Raw genomic sequence first — 16688 nt, 5'->3', positions numbered from 1 at the left:
CCTTTTTACGGTGTTAACTAATTTATGTGAGTTTTGTTTATATTTACAAGGCACGCCGTCCCTTCTAAATTTGTCTATAGTGAAGATCAACCATGAAGTGATCACTGTCATATAAATTTGATCGACCGACAAGTTCAGGAGCTATTGAGTGTTATCAACTATGCTATAAGGTGACTGTATGGCTTTTACTGAATGTAAAGAAATCTTGTTGATATGCAGCAAGTGGAGAAAAAAAGGGAATAATATGACATGTTGTGGTATTTTATGTAAGAGAGACCGATGTAAAATTGTACTGTATGAGAGGTTGTAGAATAATTACTGTAAGAGGACATTCATTTGAAAAGAATTTATTTGCTTTATGAAATTAGAGTACACTGCTGTAAACAAAGTAAGCAATGTAAGTGGTGTTTAATGACATTTTTCGAAGTTTCTGAAAGTAACAGCGAAAAACAAAACAAAACAAAACAACAAAACCCAGTCTTGCATGCCCCTGGTCATCTTATCTATCCCTAAAGCCCTTCAGTTCATATTTTCACTGAAAAGATAAACAGAGTGCACACTATATCTGTGGAAACTGTAAGTCACCCTGTTAGTGTTAAGGTTAAGTTTGTAGTGTGACTGCAGCAAATTCTAGTCAGTGGGCTGAGGTGAATTTTAAGAGTCATATCTTTTGTGTGACTTTGACTCCTCTTGCTTCCTCCATGCAGCAATGACATCATCTTCCTCAAATTCTTCCTCTACACGTGCTCTTGACTTCTGCCTTATCCGACTGATGAAAGCAGACACGTCTTCTTCGTCCTTGTTGTCTTGCCTGGTTTGGCTTCTCCCCTCCATCTCATTATCCTCATATCGGGAATACTGAGTAAACTTCCGTTTTGCAGAGTACTCCTGGTAGTTGCTTTCCTCATCTCCTTCTTCTCTACCATACGACCTTCCAGTTCTATTGCTGCTAAGTTCTGAAAAGCCATTGAAAGAGGCTTCTGCTCCCAGAGGTGAACGTCTTGATCGATATTGGGGTTCTGGGCTTGCATCCCTACTTGAGTCAGCGTCAAGGTCAGCACGGTACCTAGAGGAAAATCTCCTTGCACTGATATAATCCTCCTCTTCACTTTCCTCTGCATTCAGGGATGTTCTTCGACTGTTAAAATCATACTCAGAAGATTCTTGAGGAGGGCTGTACGTTGTCCTGGGGACTCGAGGTTCAGTTGTATCTTCATCATAAGATCCAGGCTTGCTAGAGGGTGGTCTTACATTTCTAAGCCATTCATCAATGCTGCTGTTAGTGTTACGTGCTGAAGCCGGCAGGTTGAGTCTTCCTGAAAGACCAAAATCTCTTTGGAATTTTGGGCGTTCATTAGTATTTGTGCTTGAAGAATTGATGGGGTTGTGTCCTTTTGATGCAGTTTCTGATTTCCCTAAACCGCTCTCACCCTCGTCGTCTTCTTCATCCTCCTCCTTTTTCTTCTTCTTGAAGAGGGTGCTGCGTTTGTTGTCCTCTGTAATCTTTTTCATTTTGTAAGCATCCATTTTATCCTTCATCCCTGACTTTATTTCTTTGTCAATGGAGTTGAGTTTGTCCAGGTTTACCTGATCTTCGAAGAGGCTGTACAAGGGGACACTGGTTGTCGTGATTTTGCTCTTGCGTGAGCCAAGGCCAGAGATTCCAGAGAGGTTTGACGCACGTCCTGCAGAGAGCACAGACTCAGCTCTGCCACGAGACAGAGAACTGGAGTATGATGATCCACTCAGCACTGAGACCTTATCGTCCTCCAGGTTTCGCCCAGGGCCAATGCTCGACCCACCACCAAAGCTAAACACAGAGCCTGCTTTTGATGGAGGCAAGCTCCTTGCCATCATCATCTCTTCTTGCTTCTGCATAAGAGTCTCTGAAACCACATTGGCAATCCAGTTCTGGATGTTTGCTATGTTCACCATAGGCTCTCCGTTGGGACCTTGTAGAGGAGGTACAGGTATCTCAGGGAGCTGTGGTGTACCTGGAGGCTGTGACCGCAGACTCCGGGCTTGAGACATGACAAATGACCGACCGCTCAACATGGACATGTTGTCATCACTAGCAACACTTGGTGCGGGGAAAGCTCCAGCACAGAAGGCAGAGAGCGGGATGCTACCACTGAGTGCGCTCTCTGTTTCCCAGCCACACACCGATTGGCTCTCCTCCAGAGTTTTCTTTGAGCGTTCCAGGACTTCCTCACGTCGCTGTCTCCGCCGGATCGTGGCAGAGTCTTCTCCCCGACTCAGTTCGACAATCTCATCCTTATTCTCCTCGCCACCGAATTTCTTTTGCTGTTTCAGTTTCCAGCTTTGATAGGCTGTTAAATTCACATCCTCTAAGGCTGGAGTAGGTGTCTCAGCCTCACCCTCCTTCTGCTCCCTGTTACCCTTCTCCCCCTCTGCTTCTTTCTTGTTCCAGCCAAACTGGATCCTCTTAATCTTCCATCGTTCTAAAGGGGTGAGTTTTTCTTTGTTTTTTGAGCAGAAATTGTACATGGAAGTGGAATCTGAGAGTATGCTTTCTAGCTCATCATCTATCTTCTTTGCGCTTGCCTCGCTATTTGTATCATCGTCGTTTTCCTTGCGACGGTATCGTGCAGCAGCTTGTTCTTCGATTTCTTTGAGACGCTGTTTCCACAGGTCACTATAGCTACTGCAACTCGCTGTAGACATGGAATCCGAGGGAGCACGCCGTGGGCGACGCTTCAGCCGTTCCTTTACCATCCTCACATCCTCACTAGTCACGCTCTCCAGATCCTCAGGTCGCCGTGGCTGCTTACCATCGTCTTGAAGTGATTCGTTGCCGTCTTCATCGCACATCAGCTGAGCCTCCCACCAGTCTTCATTCTGGTACTTCTCGTTGCGCTTCTGCCACTCCCGGATCATGCTATCCACATCATCTTCATCCTCATCCTCTCCTCTTTTCCCAGGCAGAGCAGGGTCTTCTGCAGTTATCCTTTGGTCAGGTCCATTTGGACCACCTATAATGCCTGCTTTCAGTGCAGCAGCTGCAGCAGAAGAGGCCACACTACTTAATACACTGGCACTGTCCTCCTCCTCCTCTACCATGATAGAATTCGCCTTAACTCCAAGCATGCTCTCCTCCTCCTCCTGGAGGAGGCGGGTGTCGATCACAGAGCACTGGCTAAGAGTCTCATCATCGTCCTCATCACGCTCCTCCATAAGGGTCTCATTGAGTTCCCTCAGCTGCTTCAGAAAGCCCTCATTGGGGTTTATGGGACGCTTCTTCCTAATTTCCATCAATGCCTCCATAATGGACATGTTATGGAAGATCATAAGGTAGGCGGCAACCAACACTGCTGAGCGACTCACACCCATCATGGAATCTACCAAAACCTTGCCTGTGTGAAGAAACACAGACATAGAGGCATCAGTTCATAATGAATGTATTCTTTTGATCTTCATTCATGGCATTACGGCATTTATCTTATTATGCTGTATGTTTAATGCTGATGTGAAAACTCATATCGTATCAATTTTATGTTGTAATCCTGCTGGAACAATGATCTAAAAGACATTGTAGAAATCATGCGCCTTATATAATAACAAAACATTACCTCATTTTGACTATAATGTTATTGGTGTCGTTTGTAGACCACCTTTACAAACCAGTTAGTAAGAATGGAATTATTCTTTTGTTTTCTTTGCCAGTGGGAGAAGCTGATCTCAGAATGTTAGTTTCTGTGCATCTGAAAGGGTTTTCCAGTCACTCGCAATGGCCTCTACATTTTCTGTGTTTGGTCTGCACATGATTCAGAGCATGAGTACCTTTGTCTTAGTCTCTGAGGTTTCACCACCACTGCATCACAAACAACCTCTCTCACTAGATGAGTCCTCAAGTACACTCGGTTGAGGGGGCAAACTGTGCTTAATTTTAGATTCACTTCAGTCGATTCAGTCGATGAGTTCAGTCAATTATGATCATCGCACTTTCTATATTCCAAATATATCTCCTCTCCTTGTGGACTTTCCCCTCACACAAATCTTCTTAAAATGTGTGTAGGTATAAGTGGCCTTTATTGAGCTGTTGTCAGCTTGCTTTCACTCATTCAGTCCATATTTAGAGCCTCACTCATGAAGGAGAGGAGATGAGGAGTGGTTGCTATTTTAGAGTTTTGAAATGGGGTATCTGTGTATTCTCATTAACTACTAAACACTCAGTGCATTTCCACCGAAACTCTTGTCTAAATGTGTCACTGACTAAATGAGTGATCATTCATCTCAAATAAAAATATAGTATATGTATTGGATGTGGTAAAACTATAATTTAGGTCATCTCAATGTAGAGTAAATTTTTGACGCTGCCTTATCTAATTGAACCATGTTTGGCAGTCCAGTGATTCTTCTTCATAAGATTTGAGTAGCATATTCATTTTAATGTCAACAAACTGTGTCTTGGGCTCTTGTGTGTTGCAGCAGAAGTACAAAATTTCCATACACAGAGAGTGAGTTTGACCAAGATGTCCTGCCCTCTTTTCCAACTCGCACTCACCCTTATGAGTCAGCAAAGCCTCATCCAAAAATTCGGCGGCTGTACGGAAGTGGGGTGAAATGTCAGCTTCGGGGAAGTCATCCACCTCTATGCCCATATATGTGATGTTCATGCCGGCGTAGAACACTTCGCCTGTGTAAACACCAGTCCCATGGGCAGCATTGAGGACGTGAGTGATACCAAGACGTTTCAGACGACCTTTGTTCACAGCCACTGACCTGCAGGACGATGGTCAAGAGATGGGATGCGTGAATTCTGCTCTTTCTTATTTTATGAGCCTTTCTAAGTTATTTTAGTATTTTATTCCTCTTTTTGTTTTGCCTGTAATCATCAGAAGATTTTGTAATTGAGTGTTGGCCCTTGGAATAAAATAGATGCCATCATGGCTAGGGGGAGCTTAAGATTTTTGAAAGATTTCAAGTTCTATTTAATATTTGACAGCTAATTAATCTTTGATCAGTTCAGCATCTGCTGAGTATCTGAGCTATCCAGAGCGTTAAATTATCTGAAGTACCTTCAGGAAGTAAAATCCTCACAATACACGTACATCAGAATCTAAGACCCCCATACAGGGATGTAATATAGTTTTACTCCAAAATAATTTACCCTAAAATAATTACCATTAAAGCTCAGGCAAACTAAAAACATGCAAATGAACACATCTTCAGAATATCTAAACTATAAGTGCTGGATTGTACTAGACATCAATATACCACATTTCTCTATTGAGCTCCAGGGCTTGTATAGATATTATTGTGACAACACCTACAGTCAGATTGAGGGACTCACTGCTCTCCAATGAAGATGTTGGGCCAAACTTCATCTACTGGGTTAAAAGGGGCCTCCAAGCGATCCTGGATCAGAGCTCTCTGGATATCCAGCACACAAGGTGTGTTGTAGGGGCTGCGGTCATCAATCATGTCCTTGACACGATTGTACAGGTCCTCAACCATGAGCTGCTCAGCAGATTCCAGCATGCTCTCTGGGGTGGGTGGTATTCTCACCTCTTTGGGCTTAAGCTCTGAGGGAAAGGAAAGAGCCGAAAAAAGACTGAGCCTGGCGACAGTTTTTACAATGGCGACAGTTTTTAAATTTATAGAGCATTTAAAATGATCTTTCTGCGTTTAGCCTGTGACAGAGGATGGTCTTCATACATTTCACTACTTTGGATTTTTATTGAAACAATAAAGGTTTACATCCCGGTCAGTTGAAAAATGCTATAAACTATCACCGCTAACCATAATATTAAAATCTTCTGTTTATGTTCACTATGCCACCATAATCTGCATACCTTTCAATATATTAAGAGTTCAAAATAGTAATTTAGATATTGTTTCAGCCCAGACTCACGATGGAAGCCTTTAAATGAGCCTTTAAAACTTTTAAATCACCTTCTCACCTTCATTGATGATCTGTTTAGCAGCAATTGCTGAAGAGAGGTGTATTGGCTCCATGAGGATGCTCTCAGCATCTGACCCTGAGATCATGGAGAACCTGTCGGAGATGGTGGAGAACCTGTCGGAGATGGTGGAGAAGCGATCCGACAGGGTGGAGTATCTGAAGTGGGAGGGTGGGGGGAGTGAAGACAAAGGATCATTGGGTAATACTGAAGGCAGTGCAGTCGATAGTGTGTGTAATGGTAAAGACAGTCTTGGGTGAGGTGACATCACAGTACATGTTTAGTGACATCGTTGTCCGTTTTAATCTGTTTTTATTTTTTAGGAAATGATGTGTAAAGGAGAGAGGTCAGCATCAAAATCTACAATATTTTACTGTGAAAGGACATTCATAGAGATGATTGGAAGTGACATGTGGATCCAGTCCTGAATGGCTGAAGATGCGCTCCTTTTGCCCCAAACTCTTAATTAGAAGCTGATTTTCACATGGGAAACAAGTGTGTTCGCTCGCCAGCTACCGACCGTAGTAGTTATTTCAAGAAAGGACTGAATTTGGGTAACCCTGATCTAAACTTCCAGGGATTTCTTACAACATGTTGACAGCAGTGTCATAAATATGTCAAAACATGCCATAATAAGTGGAGGCAAGGAGACACTTTGGAGACAAGCCAATCAAAACATTCACCTGCTGGGAGAAGGGCATCGTAGATAGTGGGACTGGATATTTTTCACAGCTGAGGCTTCATCTTCATCAGGGACCTGCTGGTCACCCTCTGTGTTGTTGTCAGTAGGGGATGCCATTGGCTAACCTGGCCTCTTAATCTAAATGTTAGAAGGATTTGTCCAAATTCATTAATAAAACAAACAAACAAACAAACAAACAAACCCCACTATTTAATGCACAGATATGGAGGCACAGACATATAATGTTTATAAAGACATACTTAACAGGGCACAAGACATTGATTTCATGTGTATCTAACTGATCCACAATAGACCTGAATCCATGGCAACAAACTATAATGTATATCTTATCTTAAATTTCAGATACACTGTAAAGCAATATGGTATTATCAGTCTGCATTGCCAACAATAACAACATGTTTTACATTGAGCTATTTAAGTATTTAAAGAATTTAAAAACACTTTTTGATATATTATGAGATTACAAAATAATCAACGTTCATGTTACACTGTGTTGCTTTAAAAATTGCAATGAAGTTGCTTTATTAATAGCTGAGAGGCCGACCAGGAGAGAAATCCAAATATCAACCTTAAATGAAGTGACTGATTTTCACAACCACAGAGCAAACATAATTAGAAAATATACTTTACTGAAGCATGTAAAGAGTATATTTGGGTGTCCTAGATAATTCAACAATCCATCAGCGTGTGAGGTGCCTCCGGGTTTGAGAAGAAACCCACACGAACATGGTGTAAACATTTGCCACCATTTTAAATCTGTCAGCATCTCCTTAAAGGAATTCATTCAACAATTTGCAATTTCTATCAGATGTAGACCTCTAAACAAATGTAAACATCCATCTCTCTGCCAGAAGACAAAATCACAAATCTGTGTCTGTGTGTGACTTTGTGTGTGTTTGAGAGTCTGCTCCCTCACACGTCTATGCGTCTATATATAGCATCAAGGACAGCTGTTAGGACCCTTCTGGAGTGGGAAAGCGACAGACCCGAGAGAAAAAGAGGTGCTATGATAGAGAAGAAAACTCCAGCTTCACATCTCAAACTCATCACTGATACTTCTATACAGCTCTATTGACTTCGATAAGTTAGAGAATATTCAAGAAAAAAAAAGTCCTCCCTTACCGTAGTCGATAGTTGTTTGTCACACAGGCCAGGACACTGGCGTTTAGAAAGAGAGAGAGAGAGAGAGACAGCAGCTGAGACAAGGTCCTAAAGTTAGAGTGTCCCAATCATGCTGATGACTGACAGATCCCCCTCAGTCCCACCTCTGACACCAGAAACCACAGTGACATCACAAGGGTGAGCAGGACCCATGGGACAGTACTTTAGCTGTCAAAAGCCTTTTTTTTTCATGCATGGTAACGAATAGAGAATCATGTCCTCAATTTGGGACTGTGCTCTAATTCCAATGTTTATTGTAATATTATTTAGATGATATTATATTATTTATGTGATATTATATTATCTATATGATATTAGTCAACTTTTTTAGCCTTGTCGTTACTTCCATTTTAAAGAAAAACTGGCTCATAGAACAAGTCATTCCGATGACCTTAATTAGTTCATGAGACAGAATGCGTGTGTAGAATGCCTATGTTTAAGTTACATGCACTGTCTTTGACCCTTTGTGTTTGTTGTTGTTGTGTGCATGTGTGTGGGGGGTGGGGGTCATTTGGTCATTAGAAATAGGTTATCTCAGCTAACAATGTGGCCTGGTTCTATTTATAGGATGGAATGTGTTCAGTCACTAGACCTGAATTACTATTCAACATGCTAAAACTCTGGTAGGAGTGTTTCTCTCTCTCTCTCTTTCTCCTTCTTTCTTTTCATCCCTATCTTCACAGACGTGTTTTTACAGTGAAACAACGGTCCAATATCCCCAATACTGATAACCTCTTATGCTAATGTTTGCTTCCCACATTAGCTGGGCACACGGAGACATTATCTCCACAAGACACTGCCCACAGTAGATTAGTTAAATGCCATGAATTCATAAACCTGACGTTTAGTACTAGCCAACTGCTTTATCAGCAGCAATAAGAAAACACAATTCCCTGCGTCTAATTAAATTTATAATGGCTTTTGTCCCTCATTTAAAACAGAGCACCAAGGGCCAATTTAATTTGTTCATTATTTAACCTGCTGGGACTAATTACGCTGAAATAATTGCAGTGTTTTTGTCTCGTTTACTGAGACTGTTCACACTGACATCCATAGAAAAGGAATTAATATGAATAAATATGAAAGAAGAACTCTGTAGAATTTTAAGCTTACCTCCATGGAGCATACGTGTGTGTGAATACACATTAAAAATCATACCTCTGGGTAGACCAACATGTAATCACGTGCTAAGTTGTATTTTTTGTGCATGGTTAAACTTAAATTCAAGGAATAATGATAACTGTATGAAACACGGACTGTCTGTATAACCATTTACATATGACTAGTATGATAGAAAAGGTGTTCTTTAAATGAGACTGTGTTCATAAGCAGATGTTAAACGCATAACATGTTTCATTTTTCAGGTTAATTTGAGACTCAACTGAGAAACATTATAACTATATGCTTATAAGCCAATGTTCATCTGCCTGTTGAGTTTTTTTGAGAACAGTTGTGTTATGATGAATGCTGACATCTGGTGGTGATAATACTTCATAACACATACTTGTCCATCATGAACTCTTCTTAAACCATTTCACACAAAACTATTTATATATCAAAACATGTCGAGCACTGTGTGTATGTGTGTGTGTTTGTTTCAGAGAAAAGGTCTTTTTGAGTCTGGTCCGCAGGCCTGCTGGCTTTATTCACTACATGGGAAAGTGCGTCAAGCAGGTGACAAAGCTTAGAACAGGGGACATAACTCACCCCTACAGACTCCAATGTACAAAAACAGTTTACGTTCAGATATTTATGTACCCGTCTTCACAAGACCAGCTGTGTGTTTGTGTCCATGTTGCAAAAATATGTGACACATGACAAACATATAATCACATCTTTAACTGTATTATCTCATTTGTACACTTCAAATTTCTGTCTGTTATTTGTATATAAAATATTTTATGTGTGCGTGTGTGTGTGTGTGTGTGAACATTTGTGAAGACAGGAGAAGCCCACACAATTAAGGCACAGACATCTCTAAGCAGCACAACAGAGTAATACAACGATGTCACAGAGAAACACTGCACAAAATCTTAAAAGACAGAACAAGTTTTACCATATAGAGTAGACAGAGAGAGAGAGAGAACAAAGTTTATATTGACACAACAATCTACAATTTCAAAACGTGCCCACAGGCACAGTATACAAATAACACAGTGCTTCAGTCTCTCTCTTAACACACACACACACACACACACACACACACACACACACATACACACACACACACACACACACACACACACACACACACACACACACACACACAGAGTATTCTCCCACCAGGTTGTGGTAGTTACACTGAAGTAACTAGTACTTCTTTAAGACACTATCTATCAAGAGATCCCATGGTACTGGCCCTCAGCCAATTCAAAACAAAACAAAAGAAAATAAAAACAACAAAACTGCTTTTTTTCCTCCGCACTCATGATAGTTTTGTAAGTCCTCAGCTATGTGGGCTAAACTGTAAAGAATGCTTCAATATTCATGGTATAACGGGTCATAACAATTCATATCACAGTTTTGAGGCTGTGTGATTACAATTAGATTTGACAACACATGTCTCATGACATTCTCAGATTCATTCTAAGACAATATATTAAAAAACCAAACATTTAAATGTTACAACTCTGTGAAATCATGGACATGGACAATTTTTAAGACTGGATTGTTTTTTTTTATGTAAAAAGAGTCTATATGTTAAGTCTCATCAAAAGACAACCAAAATTTGTCTCTGCTTAAAAAACAGCCATCAGTTAACTGTCAGCAAGTCACTGAACCACAAATCCGTTTGTATTTTCTTTGAAAATTTCAACGAACTCTGCTGAACGATGAATCTAAATATTTGGAGGATTCTGTCACTAGGGGGCGCTACCTGTGCAACATTCCTCGTCTCTTTCAATTCTTTCATTACACTGGAAGCATTCTGGCTGCATTCCAGTTGTACGGGTCACGGACTTTTCAGCACAGACTAAGAGTTATTTGCAAGATTTCTGTGTTATCTCATTACAAGTGTGTCTCATCTTTTGACAAAACAGGCAAAAAAAAAAAAAGAAAAGAAAAGAAGAAAAAGAAAAAAAAATCGTCGAAGTTGTGCAGTTTCTGAAGAGGTGCTGTAACACAGTCGCGGCAGCTATAAACAATCAACGTGTGAGAACGACAGAGTGCTCTCAGCTCAAACGAGGCGCTGGCCAACAATGCCTCTTGTCACACTTTTGCTAACCAACCACTAGCAAAAAGAAATAGTGTTCCAAGTAGCCGCTGTAAACGCCAAGCCCATTACAGACCACTAATGTCTTCTTAGCAAATAATTGGACATTCTCTTCTCGATTCTTGTAGACTGTGCGCCATCTTAGCAATTTGGCTAAATTAAATGCGTCCAAATCAATACGTATAAGCTGTATCAGAAAGCATTAACATCTTGCTCATTTAGGCTAATAATCTACACAGCCACTGTATTAATTCATATGCTGCCACAAGGGAATGCTAGCACCTGCTCTACTGCACACTTGGAAATAACCAGCGCTTCAAGAGACAATCAAGTATGATAGTTAAAATAAACTTTACTGCATTGTCATCAACATCATTGTATGCTCACCACTTGCATTCTGAAATTACTGTTCACTGTAGCACTAAGTTTGAGAGCCACAGTGGTTTTTATTTAGTGTGCTGCACTGCCTCAGTCTACTTGAGTCAAAGGTCCAACGCTCCGACACCTCTTGAGTGGCTCTAAGTGCTTTTTGCTTTTCATGAGGTACAACCAGACTTACTGCATATGAGATGCCTCCAAGAATTTCTGTTCATAACATGACATAAACAAAGGTTTGAAATTAAACGAAAGCTGGAAAAGATCACAGTAAGGTCACAGTGAGTGGGTGCGGTTAAAGTTTTTTTTTTTCTTTTTTTTTTTGAATGTCACTCAAGGATATCACCTAAATCGCTGAGAGAGAGAGGATTGTACACATAAAAAGTCTTCTTTTCATTGTCATACAGCATTTTTTTTTAGAGCTGACTTCTATATTCTGTGCTGTAGGACTGCGTTGTTTTCATTTATTTATTTATTTTTTTACCCCCACACTAGCTTGGTCACTCCTGTAATGGTAGAAGTGAGTGGATTATTAGGAGTCATCACCATGTATGTCAGCAGTCTTGTCCTTAAATCTTAGTTTTTGACACTTGAACAGCTTTCCCCAAAATGTTGTAATAACATTTCCCCAACATTTGGGATGAGTCAGTTTTACTGTCATTTGGCAACGAGGGAGGTGGGGCAAAGAGAAGAGAGGTTTGTTCCATCACGAGGGTCAGCCTGCACCTTAGGTTTACACAAACAGATTAACAATCTGTGTTGGGTTTAGAGAAGATGTAAAATGGAACAAACTAACTGAGAATCCTTGAGTTCAGTGACGTTCATCTTCACTATTAGGCATATTGTTCATCTAGAGTGCATACCACATGTGTATGATGTTTTGTGTGGGCTGTGGGTGAAGGATAAGTGTGTGTGTGTGTGTGTGTGTGTGTGTGCATGTATAGATTTGTCTGTGAAGAGAGGAGTGGACATGAAGGTTAAGGTATTGTGTAAATGTACTCTGAGTGTGTGCCTGTCCTTGCATGCCCATAAACTCCTTTGTGTATGTGTGTGTGTGTATGTGTGTGTGTGTGTGTGTGTTGTATTGTGTATGTAAAATGCTTAGTTTCTGTCTGTTGACTGAGGCAGCAAAGGCACAGCAAATTCACTCTGTTCTGTGTCTGCCTCCACTGGACTAACCAGGTATCCATTGGCCAATGTCTCTGCCTGTTTCTCCAGGAAAGCTGCCAATTGGCTGCTTTTCTCCGATCCCTCCTCAAGATCGTCCTTGAGTTGAGCACTGGGGGAGTTTTTTAGCAAGTCTGGGAGGCAGGGGACCAGATGCACTGTCCCGCTTGGAGCCACCCCGTTCACACAGGTATAGAAATCCTGGGGGTTGGGCGGTACCGAGCTGGAAGCGGGGGTGGAGTTTAGAATCATGCTGTAGTCCATGCCGGGGAAAGACACCATTTCAGGTTGGCCTGGGTTAGCGGCTGGCCACACCCATGTTGGGTTCTGTGTGGGAAGGTCCACCTCTAAGGGCCTGTCAGAATAAGGGGCTGGGCCTTCATCATAGACAGCAGGTCCTTGGCAGTAAGGGGCAGACGTGTCGTTGGTCTGCAGGAGCTGCTGGGCCTCGGGAAAGGCAGCTCGCTGTGTGATGGGAGTGGTTTTGCCCTCCTGGTCACTCTGGTGGCTGAGGGGTGTGCATTGTGGGAATGTGTCCTCATCCAGACTGACCTGAGTCCAGGACTCCTCACAGTACTGTGGAGGCCTATAGCCGTGGAAGGAGGACAAGTGCCTATTGATCTCATCTATCTTCCCCTTCTGTAGAAGAGGGAAGAGGAGAGAGAGAGAGAGAGAGAGAGAGAGTGGGGGGGGGAGGGGTGCAGAAAAACAGGTGTCAGAAAAGTAAATGAGAATTTGATATGATATATATTTATGTTAAACAAAATGTTAGTTAGATGTACTGGTTGTTCTGAGGAGCAGGTTAATGGTAATGGTAAATACACTACGATGCTGGTGTTGAACATGTCTGAGGAGTGTGTGCTGGATTTAGCAGACATAAAAGCCTTTACCTTCAAAAGTAAGGGATCGATTCCTCTTATCAGCGGTTTGGGGATGGGGGGTAGAAGGAACGCTTTAATCCTGAGGAGACACGGGAAATGAAAGAACCCTTCAGTGAGTTTTGCTCATACTGGTATACACACACACACACACATGTGCCTCAAACATAGAATGTCATGCTATTTCAGTTAGAAGGCAGGAATGTTTAGGGCTCCAATGAGTGTGGACTGTGTCATTAGGGAAATGAGGTTTCTTTTGCTTAGTCCATCAAAGTTAATAGGCCAGAATACCTCATTTTCACTCAGCAATTCACTGAGATAGGTAAGCCCACAAAAGAAAAAAAAAAACCCCAGACCATCAAAGGGTTGTTTGATCAATAATCTAAGCATGTTTTATAAGATAAAAGGTATATAGCATTATCAGCTGTAGTCATTAGAAGAATGCCAAAGGCTTTTGATGTGCATGTCAGTGATCCTTGATGAAAACATTTGTTACTATAGCGACAGGTCCTATTACATCAGGCATTTCACATTTTTGATTGTCACCATGCTAAATGGTCTCCTACACATGGTAATTATGTGTCTGTTCCAGGTCTTATTCACCTGTGTGCTTTCAAGAAACTAATTCAAATCCACCATCTCTCAGCCATCCAACAATTCAGTGCAAAATTCAGTTAACTCCATGTGCTCACAAATAATTTCCCCATGTTCCCGTGTTGGTCTCAGTGTTTGTCTAAACTGTGAGGGTGTCAGTCGGTTTGAAGACGTCCGTTTGCGTTGACATGACAGATATGTGTGATTGATGTGTAAGAGTTGATGTGCCGTGTTCATGTCTGTGCACGTGTGTTTTGCTGCTGCGGACCTTTTGCCCTGGGGAGTGACCCCGAATCCGATGATCAAGAAGGTCATGATTCCCACACCTGTCACCAGGATCAGAGCCAGCAGACGGGCTGTTCAATGAGGAGAGAGAGAGAGAGAGAGAGAGAGAGAGAGAGAGAAAACAGTGTTACCATAGCAGCTATCAGTCACATCTCAAATGGGCCTCATCATCATTACCGCCCAGTGAATTCATTTATGTACATTCATCCTGACAATCATTACAGCTGTTTTTCTTGCTATTTTTGGACATTATGTTGCTTCATTAAAGGACTCGTAAACTATACAGATACTGACACGATGACTGAGGGTGGGATACTCTCTCACGTTTCAGAGAGCACTCCTACCGCTCAACTCCAGAACATCTGACATGAAAAACTCAGCAGTAGTGAGCAGTGCAACTCCAGGGACCAATCAGTGAGAATGGCAACAGGGTCAGTGGTACAGCTGACGTATGGCTCGCCATATGTCATACAAACAATAAACTCATGTGGTAAAGGACACTATTAGTGCTGCAGAGTACAAACTGTGCAATAAGTTATTTTCTGCGAATGCTTGATTCAGGTTCTGCTCTAAAAAGTCTGCTCTAATCCATTCCTATTCAATAAAAGCCGCAACAAGGACACAAAGTCACTGCAGTGCTTAAATCAGTGTCAGAATGAAGTGAATATTAGTCAAGCTTGACACAATGGGTTTTTGGTGGTGTGACAAAGGATGGACAGTTTTTCAGACTGAGCCTTGTGTCTGTATGTATCTGAGTGTTTGTGTGGATAAGTGCTTTGGATGCAGAGTTGAAGTGTAGATGTGCACGTGAGGGTGTTTTTTTTACGGATGTCAGCGTGTATATGTGAGTCTGAGTGTTTGGATGTGTGCGTGCGTGTGTGTGTGTGTGTGTGTACATGTGCATGTGCATATGTGTGTATGTGAGTGCATGTGCGTGTGTGTGCATGCGTGCGTGTTTAAGGGTAACTTGACATGCCTGGACTGGGGCTTTGTCTGGGTGGGACAGTGAGGAGCAGTGGAGAACTCCATTTACTCCAGATGTTGTTGTTTTTGGAGCGGCAGCGCACCATGACCTCATAGGTCCCCGCAGGCAGGTCCAGTAGCTCCAGATGTGGCTCCCGTAGCAGGCCTTTCACCTGATGGGAAGGTTAAAGGCATGTTACTGGAGCAGACCCTGCTTGCCTACTGATCTCACAGCAGCGATGATGGTGAGCTTGTGGTAATGAAGGTTTTCCTTTGCTGAAATTCAAATCCTGTTTTCAGCGATCACTAATCTTATTTTTATTATTAGTCAAACACAGTATACGCGGTTTCAGTGAGGTTCTCATTCTTTTTGTTTTGATCTCCATATTAAACATAAATGATATCACTAAATACACAAATAAATAAACATCTCAATAAACATATTAAAAACATCAGTGACTGCCACTCAAAGCACAAACTCATCACATGTGGAAACAAATGATCAAATGTGTACATTCATACAAAGTGTAGATGGGTACACACCTACACACACACACACACACCTACACACACACACACACCTTCCAGTTGTTGGACTCAGACACCTGTCTGAAGCGGAGCTCATACACTAGGGTGATCCAGCCTATGTTGACTTCAGATGCGATGGGGTACTGCCAGGATACCAGCACAGTGCGTCCTGATTCGTCATCACTCATGTTCATTAGCATATAGGTAAGATTGAAGGGCGGGTCAATCTCAACTGTGAACAGAACGACAGAGACACACAACAGGAAATATCAGATGATGCATTACGACATTATCAACAAAGCCAAAACTTTTGCTAAGAACTGTGCCAAAACATCAAAAATAAAGGAAAAGCAATGGTGATGTTTGGTAACGAAAAGGTGGCAATGTCAAAGGTCAAAAGTGCTGTCTGTGGAGGTGAGGAGGAAGGATCAGCAGACAGAATTCTCAGATTTTGACAAAGCATTCTGGAGGTAACCAACCACCTTTGGAAAACGTAGCTTGTGCCACTGCTCTCTTTATATGAACTTGGAGAATGTCTGCAAAGTTGCACACCAGTGAAGGTAACAGGTATAATATCCTGTTTCATAATTTTCTTTCAGTTGGAGAATTGCCTACACTTAACCACGTCAAGGCAGCCTTTCCATTAACTTGAATAGTTTGAGCGTGAATGGCTAGTCTCCGCATGTGTATGCCTTTTTAATTCAGAGAAACAGGGAAGATGTTTAATGACTCATCATGTTTCCATGCAACAGTTATTTCAGCGTTATTTGTGTTGTTACAGACTATGACAAATCTAGGCCAGAGGCAGAAAACATTGTTCTTGGAAAAGCCAAAGTGTTTTTTTTTTGTTTACCTCAGCTTTACACCTGAGCCAGTTCATCAAGATCCCGAGGAACACT

The 16688-nt window shown here is 41.7% G+C and overlaps 1 protein-coding gene across 1 annotated transcript; it reads right to left on the bottom strand.

Moving 5' to 3' along the window:
• Positions 1-654: 654 nt before the first annotated feature.
• dusp27 (dual specificity phosphatase 27) lies at positions 655-6723 on the bottom strand. The gene is made up of 5 exons (XM_030778985.1): positions 6608-6723; positions 5925-6082; positions 5315-5546; positions 4526-4743; positions 655-3374 (listed from the first exon to the last, which is right to left on the bottom strand). The coding sequence occupies exons 1-5, from the start codon at positions 6721-6723 to the stop codon at positions 655-657; spliced, it is 3444 nt and encodes a 1147-aa protein (XP_030634845.1).
• Between the last annotated feature and the right edge of the window lie 9965 nt (positions 6724-16688).

This window comes from Chanos chanos, chromosome 7, assembly GCF_902362185.1.
Source record: "Chanos chanos chromosome 7, fChaCha1.1, whole genome shotgun sequence".
Classification (NCBI taxonomy): Eukaryota; Metazoa; Chordata; class Actinopteri; order Gonorynchiformes; family Chanidae; genus Chanos; species Chanos chanos.
This window is presented reverse-complemented; position numbering and strand designations above follow the sequence as displayed.

Coding starts and splice junctions, on each gene's coding strand:
- dusp27 (XM_030778985.1), bottom strand. CDS start 6,723: ATGGCATCCCCTACTGACAACAACACAGAGGGTGACCAGCAGGTCCCT. Junction 6,083..6,607: donor CGATGCCCTTCTCCCAGCAG/GTGAATGTTTTG, acceptor CTCCCACTTCAG/ATACTCCACCCTGTCGGATC. Junction 3,375..4,525: donor GGCTTTGCTGACTCATAAGG/GTGAGTGCGAGT, acceptor TTCTTCACACAG/GCAAGGTTTTGGTAGATTCC.